This window comes from Mesoplodon mirus (genome assembly GCF_964341445.2).
Source record: "Mesoplodon mirus genome assembly, chromosome: 9".
NCBI classification, from domain to species: domain Eukaryota; kingdom Metazoa; phylum Chordata; class Mammalia; order Artiodactyla; family Ziphiidae; genus Mesoplodon; species Mesoplodon mirus.
The window spans coordinates 88,941,466-88,966,316 of record NC_138985.1 but is presented as its reverse complement, the minus strand read 5'-3'; the positions used below and the strand labels follow the sequence as shown (position 1 = coordinate 88,966,316).

The 24,851-nt window shown below is 40.3% G+C and overlaps 1 protein-coding gene across 1 annotated transcript; it reads left to right on the top strand.

Annotated features, from left to right (window-relative positions):
* Nucleotides 1-833: 833 nt before the first annotated feature.
* GPR37 (G protein-coupled receptor 37) lies at nucleotides 834-16,810 on the top strand. Its single transcript, XM_082632219.1, has 2 exons — nucleotides 834-2,819; nucleotides 15,788-16,810. Exons 1-2 carry the CDS (start codon nucleotides 1,794-1,796, stop codon nucleotides 16,604-16,606), a joined length of 1,845 nt encoding a protein of 614 aa, XP_082488345.1. The 5' UTR covers nucleotides 834-1,793; the 3' UTR covers nucleotides 16,607-16,810.
* The last annotated feature ends 8,041 nt before the right edge of the window (nucleotides 16,811-24,851 follow it).

The following is a 24,851-nucleotide window of genomic DNA, read 5'->3' as shown; positions in this document are numbered from 1 at the left end:
CATCTTTTGGAAGGCCATTATTCTACCTACCACAATAGGCATTATTTCTCATTGTGTTTTCTCCTGTCTCTCTACATGTTCCCTTCTTTCAAAATGTGTTTATTTCTTTCTCTATCACTTGTTCTCTCTTAAGCAGTTTGTCTGATATTTGTCTGTCGTATTAGCTATACCCTGACAGCTGTGGCCTGATTGTGGGGTTTTACAGTATAAAAGGCTGGAAAGGCCTGGTCAGCCAGGCTGGAAGTTCTGTTCAAGTTAATTTCCCCCTACCTATCATTTCCTTCTACTTCATCAAACAAAACTACTTTCATTGTGGTCTGAGTGGTTCTAAAGTAACCCCTGGTAGGATGCCTCCTAACCCCGTGTTAAAGGGAAAGGGGTATCCTTCGCATCCCCTCTCTGCGTCCCACTCCCATAGAGAGAACTGCTCATTCTCTATGATGGAAGCCTCGGAGCTTCCTTTCTTTCCCGTCCTCAGTTCTTGGAATCACCCAAGGAGGCGAGCGCCTCACCTTACGACTCCCTCGAGGACCCAGGCCTGGAAGCGAACGCATGGATCTCCCCCCATCCCCCGCCCCGCCCCGCCCCCCGCCTCTTCCCACAACCCGGCTCTGGGACCCGTCAGGCTGGTTCAGACATCTAGGGAATTAACATGTCCCGCCCATCCCTAGCCTCGAGCCGCGCAGGCTCCGCGCCTCCGCCCTCGTTCCCTCGTCGCTTCCAGCTCCTACGCGTGGAAGCCGCTACAAAGGGCTTGAATGAAACGTGTGTGGGTTTAGTGACCTCGTAAGCCGCCAGGGGATCCCGTCTCCCCACAAACCAGCGCGTCTCTCGCAGGAGGCTGAGCAGGGGGAGGAGGCAAGGAGCGGAGCGCTGGGTTTCGCGGGCGCGCGCTGCGGCTGGAGTGGCGGCGAGGGGCTTCCCGGCCATGCACCGCCTCACCCGCGGCGGTTCCGGGCACCACTCTCTCCGCCCGGGCTGCGCCCGCTGTCGCCGCCTCAAGCTCCTGCGGCCGCCGGCACTGTCCACCGAGGAGCAGAGCTAGCCCTCCCCACCACCGATTCCCTTCTCCGCGGAGACGCGCCGCCCAGCAGCCCGCGCCGCCCCCTGGTCAACTTTGAGCAAGAGGAGAAACAACTTTGGCCGCGGCCGCGGGCTTCGCATCCCGCTTCTCCTCGTCCGCAGGAGCCTCGCGAGTCGCTGGGGTTAGGTGGGGCGAGAGTTTCCCCGGCGCATGTGCGCGGCGTCTGGCTGTGGGCAGCCTGTCTCCAGCAAGCGGGAGCGGGAGTGTGGCTACTAGTCATCTGAAGGTGGGGAACTTGCTTTCCTTTCCCTTGAAGCGACCTCGTCTTGCTGCTGGATAAAGCTATATCGAAAGCATGTAAATAGGCAGAGCGACTGTTACCAGGAAGGCAGCCACCCCAAAGGCAGGGAGGAGCGTGGGGCTTCGTCTGGGCTTCTCCCAGTCGCAACATTAATCAACAGTCAGGCGTTGGTTGCAAGTTTTCAAGGTCAGCCACCGGCAGCAGCGATTCCCTCTCTGAATCTTGGGGATACGCAGCACTCGGGTTGGACTTGGCTGAGAAATGCACAGGACACCAGACGAGGAAGGATTGTAGAGGGGAAGGGCTGTGACCCTAAGACCCATCCCCCAACCTCCCCCTAATCTCCCGTCCCCCGCTGCAGGGGCGGGGGTTAGTATGTGACATGTGTCTAACTCTCAGCGGCAACTTTGGCAGCAGGTGTCGGTCCTAAGCAGGAGCCGCCGTTGCCGGGTGCGCCCTCGCCCAGCCATGCGGGCCGCGGGCGCGCGTCTCGCCCGCACCTCGCGGCTGCTGCTTCTGTTACTGCTCAAGGTTTCCGCTTCTCCCGTCCTCGGGTCAGCCCCTGCGCCCGGGAACGAAAATTGTCTGGGGGAAAGCTGTTCACCTACACTGATCCAGCGTCGCAGCAGGGACGCTTGGGGACCGGGGAATTCTGCAGGAGACCTTCTGCCAACCCGTGCGCCCAGGGAGGAGGATCAGGAGGCAGCGGTGCGCTTGGCGCCTTCGTGGGACCCACCCGCGGCCCGCGGCGGTGACCCAGGCGCGGGCAGAGGGGCGGAGGCGTCGGCAGCGGAGCCCTCGGGACCTCCAGCCAGACCACCTGGCCCCTGGAGGTGGAAGGGTGCCCGGGGTCAGAAGCCCCTGGGTACTTTGGGGAGAGGGAACCCCACGGCTTTCCAACTCTTCCTTCACACGTCAGAGGAGAAGGAAAGGGGTCCCAGAGGCGCTGGCATTTCTGGACGCAGTCAGGAGCAGAGTGTGAGGAAGGAGCCCGGAGCCAGCGACCTTTATTATTGGCCAAGGAGAGCCGGGAAACTCCAGGGTTCCCACCACGACCCCCAACCCAAGACGGTCAATGGACCGTCGGGGCACGAAGGGCGGACGATTGCACCCCCTGGCAGGGCGCTGGCTCTCAATGGGTCCTCCCTTGAAGGAGTTCACGAACGCGGGGGTCCTCGGCGGGGGAACAGCACGAACCCGCGCTTGCGACTGAAGAACCCTTTCTACCCACTGACCCAGGAGTCATACGGAGCCTATGCGGTCATGTGTTTGTCGGTGGTGATCTTCGGGACCGGCATCATAGGCAACCTGGCGGTGATGTGCATCGTGTGTCACAACTACTACATGCGGAGCATCTCCAACTCCCTCTTGGCCAACCTGGCCTTCTGGGACTTTCTCATCATCTTCTTCTGCCTTCCGCTCGTCATCTTTCATGAGCTGACCAAGAAGTGGCTGCTGGAGGACTTCTCCTGCAAGGTCGTGCCCTATGTAGAGGTAATGCCTTCCAGGGGGTCTCAAGCTATGGGCTTTATTCATTTCCGGGATTTATAGCATCAGACCGGCTGCTCCACGCACCTACTGCTGAAGCCCTTCACTTTTTCTCAGGGTCCCTCCCTCATTTCTTTTGCCAATCATTTATAGACATTGGCATTTATATTACTGGGCACAGGGGCGGACCTAAGCAACTTTGTCCACTCACCTTCAAACTCAGCTGCTCCTGGATTGGGAGATAATTAGCATCTCATAATGTATAGAATTGTTTAGATTTTAAATTTCTCTCTCTGAACTATGGTTTTATACATATAGATTTCTGATTTGGAGACTATCAGAGATTCTAGAGTTAATAAGTAGCCAGTCCATGACTGTCATTATTGGAATCTAGCAAGAAAAAAAAACCTGCATCACTCATCTACTAGGTTTCTAGTGCTCCAATATGATTTCTTCCCCAAGGATATTATCACATTTCTTCTTAAATATCAAAATTGGAGTAATATATATTTTATTTAACAAAAGAAATCTGCTTTTCTTTGTTTGTCACTTGGCCTGGATATATTAGTAACCTCCCAAATTAGTTTGTCTGGCTGTCTGCCATGCTATCCCACCTAAATTTGTATGTCATTTCTGTTTCTCTTTTTTCCTTCTCAACTTTGTAACCATTTTATTTATTTTTCATGAATGAGCTTAAGCAAAAATTACACTTTGTACATCATGGCACAGAATTTAACATTCCTAAAGTATATAGTATATATTTGTCGTTTGTTAGAGTATAAGGGATTGGCTATTTTTCCAAGACTAGAAAATTTCTTAAGAAGAAGGGGACACATAATAGGTTCCAAACTTTGGAAACGAAAATCTTTGAGTAAAATTTGACTGTTAACATCCTACAGCTAGTGTCCTTAACTGTTATTATGGTAGTTGGAATTTGCTCTTTAAATGGCATTTCTTTAAACACCAGCTCTTGGAAGGAGCCCACGTGCTTTGTTGCCAGTTGTGTTTTTAGCCAGCTGGCCCTTGATTTACTCCATTCAGACTGCCCATTTCATTTATGGAAGCAGAAGAAGGGAAACTGTAAATATTCCAGAGCCCCTGATCCTGTCTGGCACCAGGGCCAGTGACACTATGTTCAACATTGTTCCAGGGCCTAATGCTAGGGGAAAGTAAACAGAAAACCGTACCTACTTAGAAGGGCCAAGGCAAGAGACTGTAAATAAGACCCTCTGTTATCCTGGCAGGGATCAGATACAGGATCATGCCATGCTTGCTAAATCAGCTGTTGCTACTTTACCAAGATCTAGGATTTCTCTTGTTGCCAAGCTCCAGGTAGCTCCGAAACATCTAAATATTTGGTAGACAGCTCATTTTTGAATTGTAGAGAAGGAAGTGAAATTTATGGAAGAGAATATGTGTCTACCAATTGCCTTTTCAAGGTCAATTTCAATTTAAGATTTCTCTGATTGTTTGAATAATGCAGAAGAAATTGACATGTGCAAAAAAGAGACAAAAGTAAACTATAAAGTGAATAGGAGAGTTACCTCCAATAAGAGGGAAGCATATTGGCTTGTTTTAAATGTACTGGGCAGGATGAAATCATTATACATTAGAGGGAAAAACAATAAAAAGGACAGAAAAAAGAAACTGGGGAAAGAAAAAAATTACCAAAGTTCTTGAAAAAAAACTTTAAAAGAAAAGAATCCCATTCAAAGTCAGAAAAGAATATACAAACTTTGGTTAGTTTAGTGAGACCTATGAGTTTTGAGTGATGGTATTTATTATATATGTGTTTTAATTTTCTTTCTCTCTAATTCTGAGGATTTTAAAAAATGCATACTTTCATTTTTATTTCATTTTTAAATTTAATTCTCAGCTCCTTAAGAAAAACAATTATTATTTTTTACTCTCTATTTCCCCCCTTCTTCATAGCCCTTTTCTATTTTTAAATTATTGGTACTAGGCTCTTTTTTTCCCCTGGAAAAGCAAAGACTTGGAGAAAAAGATTCACTTATTTTTTTTTCTTGAAAAATTAAACTATAATGTACATTTTTACTGTTAGAATAATGAATAAAAGCCTTAAGATTTAGTGTTTCTATATTCATACCTAATCCTAGTCTTCTGAAATAATTCTATAATGTTTCATCGTACTCTGTGAAAATGATGATCAGACAGTAGTATTAGCTCCATACTTCCTGATTATGAGGACAAGAAATACAATCCAAATCTCAGAATAAAGCATTTCTGCTTCCAGGAGGCACTGCTGTTTTCACAGAAGTAAGAGGGATCTAATGCCTATTCCATGTTGGGTTTCTGAAAAAAAACAGATGCTAATATGGAGATCTGCTTCAGGAAGTTTATTGGGGTGTGAGCTCAGATTCAACACCTGTTAGGGAATGAAGGAAGCAGGACTGGGCAGAGAGGGATGTTGAACTGTGATGCAGATGCCACAGAGACCTCAGCTGACACCACAGGGAGCTCAGGGCTGGGGTGGTCCTAGAGGGAGGTCCTGAATGGAGGCAAGACGGCCCAGCCTTTATAGCCCCTAACAGAACAGTCATTGGATGCAAGTTGCTCCCAGGAAGGGGGCATAACCTTGAGCTGGGTGGATCTCTTTGGTTAAGGGCAATTCCTAGAGAGGGATGCAGCTAAGAGCCATCAACCACCCATAGTCCCAGCAGCTGGGGGAGATCAGCATTTCATTCCTAAAGGACTTTGGGGAAGAAGCAATCTGGGTGGGGAACCACAGCAGCCACTACAGTGGCTTTTGAATTACCACGTTAAATTAGAACCAGATGGCATTTTAACCCAACCCCCTCATTTTAAAGATGACACATGACACTAAGAAAAGAGAAATGACCATCCTACGTATACATATTTAGTCAATGGCAACCAGACCCTTATTCTCAACACTTGATGCTGATATTTGTTTAGTAGGCAAACATCTATGAGGCAAAACAGTGTCCAGTGAGTGTTTTCTTTTTCTTTCTGCTCCTTGGCATCTTTTAAAAAGATATTTGTATCCAACAGACGGGAAAAATAATAAGCCCATTAACATCATTTGTTATATGATGAAATTTGTAGCTCTTTATATTCTTAAATTTCATCATTTCCCATAAATTCCATAGTTGGTAGCTCATTAAATTTTAAAAAATTGCAATAATCTGAGACAATTGCATTTTTTCCTGTGCCAAACATGATTATTTTAATAATCAAATAAAGATACATAGGTTACATTTTATGTTCTTAAAAATCACAAAGTGTTCTAGATTAGGGAGGACATTACAAATCTTTCTGAAAACTCTCTCCCTGATTTGCCCTCATTCCAAATCTTTTTCTTCTTGACCACAAGACTTCTGAAAATTACTTGACATTTTATCTCCTTTATTATCTACATTTTGCCTTTTCTTTACTTTCTAGTCTCTTATATTTATTTTATTTGTTGGATAGTCTTCTTTTTCTTCCCACCACACACCTTCTTATTGATTTATAATGTATGATTTACCATTTTTCTAGTAGTCTTTTTTGCCTTTTTCAATGTTTTTATTTTTAAATTTTTCTTAGTTACTTAAAACTTTTAACCACAATTAGTTTTTATTGATCTTTACAATTTTTCTCTCCCATCTTCTCCTTTGCCTTCTTTTCCTTCTCTACCACAGTTCTTTTTTCTACAGCTTGAGTATTAACATAATCTTAAGGAGGAAGTAGAATTTGGGGGAGAGTTGGGTTTGTGTAGAAAAATAGGTGTTTCTTCAGCAGAAATTATATGTCTTTGCAATTTGCATTCAACTCTTCTTTTTATTTCAATTTGTTGACCAAAACTTAAGGAGAACACCCAGCTTCCAGAGTCTATCTCTAGAAAGCTAGGTTTGTTATAATACTGCTATGAGTGGGAACATAGTAGGAACATTTGTAGTTGATAATTTCTCTCTTTCTTTTCCAGGATTATGATGTCTCTGTGGCCTAGTGATAAGTCCCATAAAGCAGACGGAATGGTAGGAAAGGGGGATAGGAGAGAAGGAAATCTGGGTGGATTGTGGCCTTTCTAACAGCCACATCATTTTTAACTGGTCTGTCAGAGAGTCACCAGAAGAAACTATACTCAAAGCAGTAGTTTTATATATAGAGAGAGCATGTAGATGTGGGTTGAATATGGAGGTCTGGGTGTAGATTGCAGTAGAAGAATGGCAGAGGGGTCCCCTACCACACCATTCTCTTAAGGATCTAAAAAATGGCTAAAGCCAAATAACTCAGGCATTGAATATGGCAACTAGAACAGCTCTCTGCTAATTATTTGATGAAAGCCAACCAGAGTCAGTGTATCACCTGATCCAGATCCACTGCTAACTACTTATTTCCATTTGGATGTTAATTGGACGTTTTGAATAATATAGACAGCTCCTTAGTTTAGAGAACTCACACCTTCATGGTGAGTGGTAGGGAAGGAAGAAGGCTTCACATAGTTCTAAGTTACTCCCAGATCTAACTGTAGTTTTATTTTCCTGGGATACAAGATTCCTGCATGAGGGTGGTGGGTGGATAAAGGGAATACATCTCACCAGGGCCTCTGGACCAGGGATGATTTGTGGAGGTCTAGAACCTTTTGTGATGAAAAAAGCTGGATTCTCCAATGGCTTTAGAAATACTGGTTTTAAACTGAGTGAGCAAATGACTTTTTCATTGTCTTAGATTTTAGTTGGCACTGACAGATACGAAAAGAAGGGTGGGTACTGAAGCTGAAGATGATATTGCTATACAGTTTTGTGAGTCTACACAGATTTCCCTAAAACTCCTAGATTCAAGTACTAGCACATTGATCACGGCAGACAGTAAATTTGCTTGAGGGGTGGATTAGCCATTGGGTATTCTGATAGACTTTTAAGTGGAAACACAGTTTTGTGAGCCACTTGAAAGTTACTACTAATACTATCAGGGAAGATAGACACACTGTGTGAGAATGATGCTTAACAAATATTGTATGACTTCCTATTAATCCCTTTATAATAATTTTCACATTCCCATGCAAGTAACAGTATTTGGCTGATAACTCCAGCAGAAAAGAAAAAAAGTATAAAGTGTGCTCCTATGTATAACTCCATTCATGAACAGTGTACGGTGAAGTTTACTGAATTTGGGTTCCACATAAGAAATAAAAGCTTTATGATATTCAAATGTGAAATCCAAATTATTTCCTTGACTATTGATTGTAATAAGAATGTCATCCTTTTTTAAAGCTTGCCAATGAAGTATAAACAGGAACATGGATTTTTCTTTACTTGCCTTCTAGAGATATTTGTTGGCATTCAGCTTTTAAGGATTATACACAAAACAGCAGCACCCAATAACTGATTAAAGAACAGCTTGTCTAATTCATTATTTTCTATAGTCCTTTTCCATAGATGTCATTATTCATTCATTTATTTACTATCCATTCATTCATTAAACATTTACTGGGCTTTTCTGCTACGCTAGATACTATGTTAGGAGGAAACAGGAATGGAAGAAGAAGGGGAAGAGAGGAAAAAGTTTCCAAAGATGAGTAACATAGATATGATACTGCTATTATAGACAGGTGAAATCGTGTGCTACAGTGTGATGAATACTATAAAAGAGGCTTAAACAAGGTGTTATGGAAGTTCAGGCATGGCTCTGAAATGGGTCAGCTCACGTTTGTACTTAGTTATGACCAAGGATGGAGAAATTCAAGTGAAAACTATGTTCCCTCTCATTCTTTTTCAAGCATAGTCTTACGCTTAGTTTTCATAAGTGCATACAGCCTAGAGCCATGGTGAAAAGTTACAACTATGAAAGTCTTTTAATTCTTGTTTTCTCTAATTTTCCTAGGATAGGAGGTCTATAAGACTTTTGGGCAGATGGGACAGTCCTAGAAATTTCATTTAGAATACAGAATTATTCTAAATATTATTGAATATTAAATTATTATTTAGAATACACTGCCTGAGATAACCATTTCTGCTTTGGAATTAGTCATCCTTATTAGCCATAAGGACATTAAGTAAATCAAATTTTTAAAAGTTTATTTAAATGAATTGTTTAATTAGCAATGTAATAACAGTACATTAAATTGAGTCCTTTTCTTCTGAAAATCTCTAAAACGTACCTATTGTTTATTTGACCTTAGAGGACATAGGAAGACAGGCTGACGAGGGAGATACTTTAGACCCTATTATGGAGTCAGGGAAAGGGAAGCATAAAGAATGGACCTCCCTGAGAACTGGATTAATTTCTCAAGCCCACAGTCAAACTGAGGACATATCCTCAGTTCCTGAGGGCTGCCAGGGTATCTGGTTATATCAACAAGACATCTCTCAACAGTGAAAGAGAAGCAAATATTTCCACAAAAGCAAACTAGATCTGAGCTTTTGAGCGTGCCCAAGGCTGAGGAAGTAAAGGTCCACCTTGCCCTTCACCCTTGTACTGCACAGGCCTCGAGAGAGTGATCCCACCTTTAATAGCTCTTCCTATGTGCTGCAACTAGGTTTAACAGTGTCCCATTGGAAGCACAGGGATCTGAGTCTGGGATGTGGACCATGTGGGGAGAGGGTGGGCAGACTGCTATGCAGTGAGGTTTGTCTCTGGCACTGCATTTCTGTGCCCATCCTCCAGGGATCCTCTGTCTTTTTTTTTTATAACCACAAATGGACCTGCCAAGGTCCCATAATTAACTCAACCTTGTTACCAAGGATACTTAACTCTTATGTATCCTTATGAGAATGGTATTCTTTGTGCCAGAAGAGATGATCTCACCTAAAATTTCAAGGTTGCGTGGAGAATGGCATTGCTACAACCTCAAATATGGGCCCTTTCTATTTGCAAAGTAGGTACAGATACTTTCCACAAAACCTCCAGAAGAACCAATATCATCACAATTCCAGACTTATTCTTGAGACAGAATACTTTCAGTTTGTGAATGTATGATGGTTTTCGATGTGCTCTGTCAGCACACTTGAATGGTTGATAGCATGAATGGTGCCAAGGTCACTGATTTGATCCTAGCCTAGAATGAGTCATTTCAATTAGGTCTATGACTGTACTCAGGGCCGCCATTTTTTTATTCCCTTCTCCTCACTCCCTGCCTTCCGGGAACTTTCCTCCTACCTTTACTGTCTTCTCCTTGGTTCAGATTTCTCTTATATAGGAAAATCATCTGTTAACTAACTCACAGTAAACTGTGAAATTTAGAGATACATGCCTTTTAAAGAGGAATGAATAAAGAAAGGGTACTTCCTTAACCTACTACCAACAATGGAATTTTGGTTAAGAACAGAGGAATTGTGTCTTAAAATGTGATTTCTCATAATTACCCAAGCACAAATGGATGAGGCCAACTCTGATTTTGTCTTTAGTTTAGGTTCACCACCATGCAAATCAATTTCATTAGTCACAAGAAAAAAATAGGTGAAAATTTGTTACTGTTCTTTGGAAACTTGTCAGATCCCTTAGGTGAAAAACAGAAATTCCAGTTCATTTTAAGATTGATTAGAAACATCATAATAATATCAAGGGTTGAAATGTGGACTTTGAGCTTGTGGGAAATATTACATTTTGAAATGAATTTCTAATTATTGAGAATAAATGTGGAATATATAAATGCTTTAAGACCTGTTGATTCCAATAGATGGCTTCCATTTTAGGACAAATGATGTTAATCTTGCTTCATTTGCATTTTTACACTAATGAGCATTGGTATATTTATAATTAAATTGTAACATTTTAGATAAGTTGTAGTAAAATGATTATTTTTTTTTTAACTGCAAAGGAATGTACTTCTACAGAAGTCAGAAGTTGTAATTGGTAGGAATGTCAAGGTGGGACTATAAAGGTAAAGAAAGGTTTATAGGGTCAAGACAAATTTTAGGATGATATACTGGCTTTTAAATAGTCTCCATTGTTTTTTAAATAAGTAAGAGCATGTTATCAAGTTTAAAAAAAAGGGAAGAAAGTTGAAAATGAGCCAGTAATGACAGTTGATATCTTCATTGGAAATCACATTTAGATGAAATAGCCTGGATACAATAGAAATAGATAGATATTTATGATATGTGACTGTATCAGATTAAATCTCAGTGATATTGATAAAGGTAAGAAACCTTCTTTTTGATGGTGGAAGAGTGGCCATGAAGGGCTCTGTTTCATTTCAGAGATGTGTATGTCCTTGTGAGGGTTGAGACAAATCTCTCCTACTCTATATTTTGGTCTGGAAACACTAATGCAAGTGTGATGATTTGCATGCCCTCTGAAATGAAGACCTTTTGATAAAGGCCATCTCATTCACAGCAGTCTGATAAACAGTGGCTCTGAGAAACATGCTGTCTCCACTGTTGCTCAAAGAAGTGTCTGGTGGGGAAGTTGCCCTGAAGTGTTGCAAGGATAAGGATTATGGAAAATGCAAGAGGAAGCCAGGGCACACAAGCTCAAGCCATTTAGAGTTTCAAAGGAAACTCTACCCTTTGCTCCTCGTGCTTTTTTCCTGACTGATTGTTAGGTCTCTAACCATGGACTTATAATAGGTTATCATTCATGGCTCAGATGAATGGGTTTTGTTAACAATAACGCCCTTGTTTCGAGAGTTACTTGTGTACAAAGGACAGCACATAAATAGATGCACTTAAACATCTTTTTGAGGTAAAATATAAGTTAGGCTAGAGTAAGTTGTCATGACTTTGGTTAGAAATTTTCCTGTTTTATAAAAATCAGTGTATTCCAGCCGCTTCACTGTACTTAAGCATGTAGATTTGATTTCATATGAAAGAATTTTTGCTTGGAAGTACATTGGTCTTTTCTTTCCCCATCAGTGTTATCACTGATGTATATCAGAGGGTTTAGCAAAAGACACTCTTTATTTGGTATGAGTTGTACCTTCATAGCTTAACCTCATTCATAAAGGTTTCATATTTGTCTGTCTGCAGTAAGCTTCTGAGAAATGGATCAATAGTTACAACAGGAGTTCCATAGATGACTGTTTTTCTTTCTTTTTTTTTTTCGCCGCGCCATGCGGCATGCGGGATCTTAGTTTCCTGACTAGGGATCGAACCCATGCCCCCTGCATTGGGAGCATGGAGTCTTAACCACTGGACTGCCAGGGAAGTCCCGACTGTTTTTCATAAAGTATCCACGTGTTCTTTCTTCACCTCATTTTGAATTAACTTAATATAGTACTAGGTAAAGATGGTGGCCAGGATTTCCTCAAGGCTGGATGTTTGTATTGAGTGAGCACCTTGAGCAGTGGGGAGAACATTTTGACACTGGAGCTGCCTCTTTCCCATGTGAGTGTCTCTACTTGCCCTGTGCCTGCCCAGTGCCTTGAAGCAACGCTGCAGGTGACCACAGGTGACCACAGCTGCCCACAGCCTCACCCAACATCCACAGCCTCTGGATGTTGACTGGACAGGGGCTGAAGTAGCTTTACTGTTGTTATTCCAGGGAACAAAGAAGAGCAGAACATTGCTGTTGGAAGAAAAGATTTTAGATTTTGTTTATTTTGTTTATTTCAATTCTCTAGTGTCTGTATTTTGATGCCAATCCCCTCAAAATTCTCAGTACCTTATTTTCCCAACTAGTTAAAGATTTCTGCTTCCAGCTTTCCTCTGATCTTGATTCTCACAATTAATAGTCTTGTCTATTCAAAGTGTTTACAGTTGTGCTTTTGTTGATGTTAATTATTCCTTCCATTGCAGTTTAATTAATAACAGATTGCATCTCACTCATTCCATCTCTCAGAATATTGCTTCAAAGAACTACCCATCTAAGCTAATGCTTAACTGCTTTACTCCCAAGAGCATGAATTTTACAATCAGATATGGTCATTAAATGCAGAAGATCTAGCCTTCATGATACAGTTTTATAATTGTGTATAATTGCACCATGCATCTTGGTAGAATTTCTAATGAGCTGTATGTAAACAAGTACATTTAAAAATTGTGATAGAAATCTTTTCATGTTACCCCAGCATTTAGCATTCTAATTACATGGATAGATTCCATATCTAAGTAGGCAGAAATTAGCCCACCACCCATTGTCCAGGTGATTTTTATCAATTAATTTCTGAGGCATGCAGTTAAGCCTTTACAAAGGTTTACGGTCTCCTGTAAATAATTTGGGAAAGTACTGAGCTGGGACTTTGTACCCTTTTTGCTCTTTCACAAAATAAAATCAAGTGTATAAGTAAATTTACAGAAAAGTATCTGGAGTAATAACACTGCAGGCAGTGGCAGCAGGAGGGAGTAGCTATGTGGGACTGGCATTTGGGCTGTAGTTGCTGTTGGCAACTGCGTAGTAAGTGCTATCTGCATTGCGGGCAGTGTTTGCCTCCGCGGTTCCTTTAACAACTCTCTCTGTAGCTCTTGTGACCTTCCTGGACAGTTTGCCCCATTTCAGCTGATCCTAATTGCAGAGGATCCTATCAGAGAGAAGTACAATTTGAAAATAGGAAGCTGGACACAGGAGCTTCCTGAAATTTGTGTATGACAAGTGGGAAGGTTCCCTCAATCTATGATTCATCAAATATGTTTGAGGTCCTCAGTACTGAAGCTCTTGGGAGTATGGCTGAAGAACTGAGCATCTTCAAATAAGATACAGTATAGAAGGATTCCTGAGCGAAAAATTGAGGCACATCTTACTCTTGCTTAAAATTTGTCCTTTTTTTCTTTTTTTTTAAATCTTGTGAGATGAATTATACAGAAGCTAGAACCACCCCCCCTTTTTTTTTTGCTTTTTGAAGCAGTGAACATCTTTTAATGAAGAGTGGATGTGCAGCACCATTTATGATATCTAAGGAGTGGTAATCTAACACCCCTGTCATAGTACCTGTCCACCCACATTCATTTGTTCTTTGCTATTACCTCTCATGAAATGCTTTCTAACAGACTTGGAGATAGGTATGCATAGGCTAGCTCCTGTGATAATTGGTCCAGACTTTAAATCTCTAGATTTAAAATTAAAGAGGTTAATTGGCGAGAAGACGCTATGTCCTGTGTGTTGTGTGTTCTTTGTAAGGAATGATAGAAAATTACCAAGCACATAGATGTTCTGAGCCTCTAAGAGATTGCTTCTCTTCAGAGTCTCGTATTTTCAAAATCACCAAGCTGTCCTTTTAACAGAAATGTTATTCATAATTTAAAAAGAATGCACAGCATAAACCTTTGTAGCTTTGTATTTGTGGACTGACTCAGGATACAGAGTGACAAGGAAACATGCACAAGATTTGCCTCAGTGAAGACAGTGCAGAAAGCCTTGCTAAGGATTTGTGTACATTTGATGGCATGAGAATTTTTTTGTTTTTGTTTTACAGTCTTATAGAGAGATGAATCAAAACATTTGAAAAGCTAATATATAAATTAAAACTTTCAAAAATCTGTAAAATAAAATACAGCAATTTCCCAATAATACTGTTCAATGCAGACCTTTAGAAAATGGCACATCCTTGTCAGATTTCCATTCAAACTATGACATTCAAAAAAGTACTGACATTAAAACAAAATCTGATTTTAAGACAGTTGCAGTGTGGACTTCAATTTTAGAATTACTTTGAGTCTGGCATAGATGCAAAATATATTTCCATCAAGTCAAACAACTCAGTAAGTTGAAAGTTAATTTTAAAAAGGTGAATGTAGAGATGACTCTTTTTTCATGGCAGGCATATTAGATTGATATTTCTTAGACCGGTGTTTATGGGAAACTTCATGAATTTTGTAGTACAAGAACTGTGGTTACAAGTTCAACCATGACCTCTTGATTTGCCCTGATCTAGACTTTGTTGGTCATATTTTGCCTCATTTTTGCTTTTCAAACAGTTAAGCCCTCATTATATCTCCTTTTCAGGCTGTCTCCACCAAGTTATGAGAATAGTCAGGATGTGGATGCAGTGTCCTTATTTCGCACATGAGAACTAGTAGACACTGACTAATGTGTAGTGTGTAAGAAGAGAGATTATTTGACATTGGAACTCTCATAGAATCCACAAGGCAAGTTGTCATCGCTCTGGGGAGAGTGACGGCTTGAATGTAGTAAATAAACAACTAATGTTTTGAGTACTAAAATTACTAAGACAAATGGTTTTCCTTTTGTCAACATGATCCCTTCGAGTTCTAAAAATGTAGACATTAATGTATAATATATATATGTATGTGTGTATATATTTCCTTGCCCCTTTGCCAAGGCATGACTTATGCCTGTGCTTCTTAAACATTCCCACTTAGCGGGCAGGGGAGAGTGAATGCAGGTATTTGGGGTATACCCCAAAGCATCCATCCACCTAGGGAATTTTCTTTTAGTCTCCTGGTTTATCTTAACCCTTATGAACATTTTACATCCTATCCACTGTCCTTGTTTAAATATATAAATAAAGACTCTATTTATTTTATTTTATTTTTTGCGGTACGTGGGCCTCTCCCTGTTGTGGCCTTACCCGCTGCAGAGCACAGGTTCAGGACGCGCAGGCTCAGCGGCCATGGCTCATGGGCCCAGCCGCTCTGCGGCATGTGGGATCTTCCCAGACCGGGGCACGAACCCGCATCCCCTGCATCGGCAGGCGGACTCTCAACCACTGCGCCACCAGGGAAGCCCAAGACTCTATTTACCCTATTTACCCTATACAGTGGGGTAAATCTGATGCTCCCAGATAATTACTGTGTTTATCTTGTGACTTGACAACCACCTTGCCCCTCTGAGTTGACTATGACCTGGCTGATCTTCATGGCTCCTTCCAGCTTTAATATTTTTTGGCTCCATGACCCTGAACCACTGTATTTCTTCTTCTTTTTTTTCTTCTAGTTTTATTTGTTGTCCTTACAATGATTCAGCTGAAGTCACCAACCCAGTTACTCATGCCTCATTCCAGGAAATCGTTTTCTTTTTTTTTTCCCCCGTACTTTTTGCCCATCTGTATTTATTGCCTAATGTTTTGATCTTTCAGAGATGACCCAGGAAAAATATATTCTGTGTTCCTCCCGCAGGCTGCTTCTCTCGGAGTTACTACGTTCACCTTATGTGCTCTGTGTATAGACCGCTTCCGTGCGGCCACCAACGTCCAGATGTACTACGAAATGATAGAAAACTGTTCTTCCACAACCGCCAAACTTGCTGTCATATGGGTGGGTGCTCTCCTGTTGGCACTGCCGGAAGTGGTGCTCCGCCAGCTGAGCAAGGAGGACCCGGGCTTCAGCGGGCGCGCCCCCGCGGAACGCTGCGTCATCAAGATCTCCCCGGATCTCCCCGACACCATCTATGTTTTAGCCCTCACCTACGACAGCGCCAGACTCTGGTGGTACTTCGGCTGTTACTTCTGTTTGCCCACACTTTTCACCATCACCTGCTCTTTAGTGACTGCCAGGAAGATCCGCAAAGCCGAGAAAGCCTGTACCCGGGGGAATAAGCGGCAGATTCAGCTAGAAAGCCAGATGAACTGTACAGTCGTGGCTTTGACCATTTTATATGGATTTTGCATTATTCCTGAAAATATCTGCAACATTGTTACTGCTTACATGGCCACAGGGGTTTCCCAGCAGACAATGGACCTTCTTAATATCATCAGCCAGTTCCTTTTGTTCTTTAAGTCCTGTGTGACCCCTGTCCTACTTTTCTGTCTCTGCAAACCCTTCAGTCGGGCCTTTATGGAGTGCTGCTGCTGCTGTTGTGATGACTGCGTCCAGAAGTCTTCCACGGTGACCAGTGATGACAATGACAACGAGTACACCACGGAACTGGAGCTCTCACCTTTCAGTACCATACGCCGGGAGATGTCCACGTTCGCGTCCGTTGGAACTCACTGCTGAAGCACAGGCTTTGGTTTGCTTAGGTTTCTCTATTTGTTTCATTTTCATATCCTGTGAAGGTTTTTACTTCGTATTTTTCCTTAGTGGGAAAACATGCAGAAAAGGAGAGAAATATTAACTACTGTAGAACTGATTTTGCAAATTAATATTTGTGCTTTGAAAAAAAAAGTTTATATTTAGTTATTTAAGGAGTATGAGGAGGCCAGTAGTTCTAGATCATTTTATCTGGTATGGTGCTAATATTTTATTTGAAAAAAGTGACTGCACCTTAATTAATTGCTAACGTTCTTCTGTTCTTTTAAAAATATAATCACTGTATATTGATTATAGCCATGTGATTTTGTAGGCTATTTTATGTTTGAGTTGTGATTTGAAAGTATATTGTATATGGTATCGTGAGGTGAGTTGTAGTTAAGAAGCATTCACAAAGTAGCACCAAATAAATTACACTTTATTCTTTAACGTCATTGTCAATCTACTTTTAACCAAGATTCAATAAATCTTTTAATTGCCTTAAATGCACAATTACTGATTCTATGCACAATTTTAAATCAGCCTTATTGTTTTATAATTCTATTTTCCTTTAAGGTGGGCAATCACTATGATATAAAGACATTTTCCTAACAGTACTATTTTATATGCATGATTCATAAAACTATACTGTATGTTTAAAAAATTGTATTTTTAATATTCAGCTAGAGATGTAAAATTACTTCCAAATATTTATAAAATATGAATAAATAGACAGCAGAGTAGGAAGAAACTATCTTTTTCTAAAGAAATTCACCTCTGAACTAGCATGTAGAACTACAGGTTTTCCCATGAAGAATTATGAACAGCACCAAGGACTAAAAAGCAACCCACTTGTCATCTGATTTCATCTAAACACTGACCTTTGAAGCACCATGAATTCTGTGTGAAGCACTTTGAATTCTAATTTTTCTCCTTTTAAAAAATGAACTTGATTAAATCTGTGTGACTTAATTTCTCTAAGAAATTACAGTAGTGGAATAATAAAATATTTATACATCTTGATTAGAACACTTGAATATTCAAATACTACCTTTAAGTTGATAGTCCATAAACTCCCAACAAAAAACTAACCCTCTCTATTTGAATTATATGGACCCATTAAGGAGTTCAAGTTAAAGCAGTTGTGTAGCATGCCTTCCATGTGGGACACATGCCTAATCAGAGGGCAGAGGCAGTGACCTGAGCGACACAGTGTGGTTGTAATGTTGCTGTCTTCAGACAAATCATATAGGGGAACCCAATTTTCTGGCTGGAAACTGCCCTATGTGTTTTCTGCTTGTCAATTTCTGTACCATTCAGCTTAACTGGTACTTTCTTTCTTCCAGACTATATATAATATGATGTTCTTTAAATCGTTAAACTTTAGTACTAGAAAAATGAAAGGTACTTAATTCACACCACTGGTCTTCTGCATGAAACCCAGATTAACTAAAAGACAGTGCCCAGAATATCTCCTTTTTCCCAGTCCAGTACTCTTCAAAGGGATTTTTTCGCCTACTGTCTGTATTCTAAGGGGTTTGAGGAAGAATAAAAACAAGGCACCATTGTCCTCTTACAGATCCCTGTAATAGGTCTTTGGAAAACAACTGAGGATGCCTAAACTAGCTTTTGGCTGCTGAGCAGATCAACAGTTATAATTCCACAGTGTCCCTCATGATATTTAGTCAACTTTATAGATCAAGAAACTGATTGAGCATATGGTGTAGAAAAGGTTCTGTGTTATAGTCTGCAGTACATAAAGGTAAACAGAGCTTAGTGTCGGACTTTACAAAAGCAGACAGGGGTGGGATGAGAAGAAAGGAATAAGACACATATGTAAACAATTATGATGTAAGCTGGGACCGGTTGGGAAGGTGTAAAGTTCTGTGATAATTCAGGGAGAGCGCCTCAGATGGGAGGAAGTCATGAAAGGTTTTATGGGGTACCTGGAGGGACAGACCTTCAGAGGGAGTCGATGAAAGGCAGTGCGAGAAGTGGACACTTCAGAAGGAGAGAGATTACTAAGCAGAGGAATAGAAGAAGGCATCCTGGGGTGTGACTGAAGAATAAATAAATAAATAGTCCAGTTTGGTTCCTATGCTATGTGTGAATAGAAGCCTCATGAAGAATACTGATGAAAATATGTGAGACCATATGATAAAAAGGTATGGCTTTATGTCTTTGGCATTCCAGATGCTCTGTGTTCACATGAGAAGCCCTGCCCTCCCTGCCCCCCGTACTCTCATACAATGTGTTCATTAGCAGTGGGGCATAGCAGCTTCTGCTCCCCACATTCATACCTGGTCCTGAACTGAAAAATGTTTTGTAGGGAGCTTGATTCCTCTGAGAAATATTTAAAATACTTCTTTCAAGAAATTTTCTTCTCTGACCCTTCCCTGTCATTTTAAAAATTAGATGGACTTTTCCTGATCATCAAGGATTCTCCAAGATAACAGGTTGAGGTTTCTTCCTGATGATTTGAATTCATCTTGCATTTTTAAATACTCTTCAATTACCTTATGTTGGTTTGGCTTTCTCTGTTCTCTTTCTAGGCAGCATATTCCCAGTATATCCGATTATGGTAACCCTTCTCATAAAGAAAGAGGAAGAGAAAACATTAAAAGTTTCTACAATTTCACTATCATGTTTTATGAGTGTTTTCTCCTTCTTTCTGGAGAGTAGAAAAATATATGCTATATTTTTTTTGCCCTGGTCTTTTAGTGAAAGCAATTGAGGAGTATTTACTGAACCCCAGTTTTGCTTTGCTACTTAGATTGTTAGTTTTTGAATTCAAAGCATTCAGCATGGTGCCTACAATAGATCGGAATTACATTACTTCAGAGCTCAAAGTGATCTCAAAGTCTTCCAGTATTAATTACCCAGCTCTTTTTTTGTATGTACAAAACTGATTTTCTGAGATGTTAACTGAGTTACCCAAGGTCACATAATTTGACCCTGGTTGAATACTGACTTATCATGAAAATTCTAAGAATAGAAGATCTCCTTTTAGGGATTATATATAATAATTCTTTTCTACTTAATCAGTTGGCTCACAGCAGTCTGTGAAATACTGTCTCGATTAAGATAACATATAGTAAGTGTTCAATAAGTACTTGCTCAATGAAAGGATAAACAAATCTTTAAATGAAAGAACACTCAGAAAACACAGTTTAGCAAAAATACAGATGGAAAACCAGGACTATGAGTTAAGAAGGAGTGACAAAAGGAAAAGTAAAAAAAATATAGTTTTTTGGGAACTATGTTCAGACCATAAAATTAGCGGTCCAGCACTAATCAAATTATGTAATTATCTATGGCCATATACATGGTATATATATGTTCTGGACAAATTATAAAAACTGGATGCTATAATTCGCTTTTCAAACCTCTCTATCCCAAAGTTATTAAGTCCAGGTATTCTAAAAGCCACGTTAGTCCTTTGCACATTTTATTCTTTCAAACATTCACTCCATTCCTTCAGTTAAACACCTATTGCCGGCTTTGTGCAGTGGCAGCATCATAGCCAATGAGGTTTATCTGAGGTACAGTTATTGCTACTTGAAAACACCTACATGCCAAACACTGTGCTAAATCCTAGGGACAGAATAGTGTGTGATTTAGATACAGTTCAGTCCCTTTTGGAGTTTACATTATGTGCAGTGCCTACACATAAGATTATTCCCTACTCATAGATTATTCCCTATATCAAGTATTTAGTGAAAATGTGAGTAGTGCTGAGAAAGAAAAGTTCAGGAAGAAAAGTGCTCTGAGAGTTTGTTATCGGGGACCCTGACCTAGTGATAGTGTCAGAGAAAATTCCCTTAGGAAAGAGCTCAGGTAGAGGAAGGGAGTGTGTTAAGGCTCTGTGTGGATGCAGACTGAGCAAGTCCAGGAACCAAGAAGAACCAAGAAGTCTGGCACGCAAAAAGCAAAGGCAAGCATAGACCAAAGTTGGTATGAAACAAATTGCTCTTCATCTACAAAGGGTTTTGGTTATATATAAGTAGAGTAACTTCACTTCATCAATGTTAGACTGCCTTTCTGTGGTTCATGGGAGACTACTTATCATTGTTATTAGTAAACTGACTTCCTTTTATATTTTAATATAACAGCCTCACAATTGTTTGATTTTTTATTATATTTCACTGAATTGTGTTTCCACACTTTCACCCCAAATATTGCAATATGAAGTAGGATAATAGTTCATTAACTGAAGAGACTGTATTGTTATATAAGTAGAAGATAATTATTTACTGTCAAGTTATGAGACCTTTGATTCCTAGAACTCTGGTGCTAAATCAATTGTCCATTGCATTTACAAATTTGTAGAGGATTAGCAATCTTTTGCTTCCAGTGCTCAGAAGTTAAAGATTGATTTAAAAAATAGTTATAGTAATCAATCTTAAAGTGATCGTTCTCTTGAACTAGTAATACTTTAATCAGTTGCATGGCTGTTAAATGAAACATTTTCATTTCCTGTTAGTCCAACTGTTGTCAGTTCCACAAACTGAATTCAATATTTTTCTTCAATTTTTAAGAGATATAAATAATTCATATGCAATACATTCTGTGAAATCCATAGAAACCTTCTGAGTTGAATGCCTTGCCATATAGACAGGGATGTGACTGGTTTGTTTTACTCTCTCTCTACATATACACCAAATTTAAGTATAACCATAGACATTTTAAAATTTCCTAATTAATATTTATTTTCCTGAGTTTTAAGAGAAAAAAAATCTTTTGTAATTTTATTCCTTTTATTTGTATTTGTATTGATAATGTATTTAGAAACTTAGGTCTACCAGAATTTTTTTCCCTAATCAAAGTATGATGAACTTGCTAAAATTTGAAAGTTTGCTACAGACAGAATTTGGAAGTTTAAGGGAACAGTGTCTCTGAGGAGAAAAAGAAAGAGAGAGAGAAAAAGAGTGAAAGAGAGAGTGAGAGAAAGAGAGAGAGAAGAGAGGAGAGGACATTTGGGGTGTCTAGAAGAAATTGTGATGGTGTGAGGGAAGCTTTCAAAAGAGTTCATAAAAATGACAAAATCATATTTTTCTTATACCCTCTTCTCTCACTAATGACTTTTGTTCCTGAATTGTTTTTAATTCTGTTTACCAAGAAGAGTGGGCTCTGATCACCAGCGCTTTCAAGGCAATGGAACAATGATCTATATCAGGAAGCATTTTGGTAATGGGGAAGTTATGTTGGGAAGTATGATTATGCACTTTTGTCATTCTAAAAACACATCCATGTTTTTGTTTAAGAACATGTTTTAAACATGTAGACACATTTAAAAACTCTTCAGCTTGCTTCTATCACATTGACATTTCAAGTTTTGAGTTTAAAGATTTTAAGAACAGTTTATAAAGACAAATATGTTCTTTTGTGAATTATCAGTATATGAGCAGGAGGGACATCAAGAATCACACTTAAGTCCCTGAAAGTCACGTGTGCCATGTTCTCTTTCATTTTGAAAATATGCTCTTGTACCGTATAGTTATGCTATTGTAGACAGGGTTTGTTTTTTGTTTTTTTTTTTTTTTTCTTTTTTTGCGGTATGCGGGCCTCTCACTGTTGTGGCCTCTCCCGTTGCGGAGCACAGGCTCCGGATGCGCAGGCCCAGCGGCCATGGCTCACGGGCCCAGCCGCTCCGCGGCATATGGGATCCTCCCAGACCGGGGCACGAACCCGTATCCCCTGCATCGGCAGGCGGACTCTCAACCACTGCGCCACCAGGGAGGCCCATGTAGACAGGGTTTTGTTCTATTAAGTTTTATTCCTGCTTTTGCTACTCCTAGAAAGAAGACCTTTTTTGGTTTGTTTCTCTATGTTTGGCTTAGCCTTAGTGACTTGGTGTTGGGGTAGCATTCTGTCCTGAATTACTCTGATTTGAATTCCAAATTGATTGCACAAACCCCACATCAACAGGTTGGCATTATTCTATGGGCATAATACAGTGATTGTGGAGAAGTGTGGCTTGAAAGTCCACCCAGGGTGTCAGAGAGTAAATGGACCTTTTGTTGGCTTTGGGGGTTGGATTATTTTTCTTTGTCTTGCTGATTTTGAGATTGTTGGACAGAAATGTAACTTTTTCTTTATTTTCATTTTGGCAAGAGATTAAAAAATCTCAATAGTGTTTCTTTACAAGGCTTCATTGACATCCATAAAACTTTGTTTCTGAAATAACTTTTATCTCCTGAAAACCTTTGGGCAGGACAAGCCGGGCATTTACATGGCATTTGTAACAATTAGAAAGTTCACTGGTTGGGACTGATCTTTGGTCACCGAGTTTAAAAAGATGGGATGCTGTAATGCCCTCTGATTGTGTGATTGTTTAAACCTCACTCATGAAGGATTTTAGCTGAAGAGTCTTTGTCTAGGGCAGGCCTGTGAGATCCAGCTGCAGTAGTCCGGGAATGAATGCCTTTGTGTCAATGGTCAGCTCCCTCTGATATTTGATCAGCCCGTATTTGTATGGCAACCTATTTCTACATCAGCAAAGTATGCATATAATGCTGGGCTTTGTAATCAGGTTGAGAAAACGCATGGGTGTTCAGAGGTTTCCCCTATACTGTTACCTTTGGATGATTAAATCTAGTAGAAAGAAGTGTTATGTGAATAATGAAAAACACAGAATGATCAGATGAAGTTGAGTTAGGACTGTGACTTTGCTTCCAGTGCTGCAACTTCCTGTGGCCAAGATGAGCTATCTGACTCGGCCACTCGATTTTTCAAATTAACTAGAAAGTTTACAGAATCTTTATTTCATTTCCTCCGGACCCAAGGACTATGTCATCAGGCTCCAGCTACTGAAAAAGGAGAGACAGTAAATTTTATGTTAGAGTCTTTTGGAGAGTAGAGAAACTCATACAAAGCCAGCTACACACACACACACACACACACACACACTGCTATACAATGATACAGAAATGGAAAGTTAAGCTGGTCATACCATTTCCTGATCTAGCTGTGGTAAATGCACTTAAACCTCCAGTGTCTTTCTGTTTTAAGTGATAATCTCAGAACGTCTCCAGCAATCCTTACATCATAAGAGACTAGGAGCAATGTTTCCCTACAGAAATAAAATTGGCATTTACAACAAGACAGTTCTTTGTTCTTTGTTATGTGTGACTTCCCTAATATTGCTGCATGTTTAGTATACCTGAGCCCCAGGACCTAGATGCCAGTAATATCTTCAAGTAGTTGTCCTAGAGAAAGCTCCTTTCTTGTCATCCCCATCCCCCATATTTCCAAGTGTCCCAGGGAAACTATGGAGTGGTGCCAGATCAAGCAGATTGCGGCCCTCCGTAATGTATTATTATTACTGAAATATTCTGAAAAATACAGAGGCATAGCCACTATCCAGAGTTTACCATGTTTCATGAAAATTAGAATATAAAAAGAAACATTCAATCCTAAAATTACAGAATACATACAGATAACTCCCGACTTTAAAAATATTATCCCGCAGAAGAACTAAATAGACATTTCTCCAAAGAAAATGTACAGATTGCCAACAAACACATGAAAGAATGCTCAACATCATTAATCATTAGAGAAATGCAAATCAAAACTACAATGAGTTATCATCTCACACCGATCAGAATGGCCATCATCAAAAAATCTATAAACAATAAATGCTGGAGAGGGTGTGGAGAAAAGGGAACGCTCTTGCACTGTTGGTGGGAATGTAAATTGATACAGCCACCATGGAGAACAGTATGGAGGTTCCTTAAGAAACTAAAAATAGAGCTACCATATGACCCAGCACTCCTACTACTGGGCATATACCCTGTGAAAACCATAACTCAAAAAGAGTCATGTACCACAATGTTCATTGCAGCTCTATTTACAATAGCCAGGACATGGAAGCAGCCTAAGTGTCCATCAACAGATGAATGGATGAAGATGTAGCACATATATACAATGTAATATTACTCAGCCATAAAAATAAACAAAACTGAGTTATTTGTAGTGAGGTGGGTGGACCTAGAATCTGTTCTATAGAGTTAAGTCAGAAAGAGAAAAACAAATACCGTACGCTTACACATATATATGGAATAAAAAAAAATGTTCTAATGAACCTAGGAGTAGGACAGGAATAAAGACGCAGACGTAGAGAATGGATTTGAGGATGCAGGGTGGGGGGAAGGGTAAGCTGAGATGAAGTGAGAGAGTGGCATTGATATATATACACTACCAAATGTAAAATTGATAGCTAGTAGGAAGCAGC

Excerpts from the sequence above, each read along its gene's own strand:
- GPR37 (XM_082632219.1), top strand. The coding sequence starts at position 1,794 with ATGCGGGCCGCGGGCGCGCGTCTCGCCCGCACCTCGCGGCTGCTGCTT. Across the intron at positions 2,820-15,787 it reads AGGTCGTGCCCTATGTAGAG|GCTGCTTCTCTCGGAGTTAC; the intron begins GTAATGCCTTCC and ends TTCCTCCCGCAG.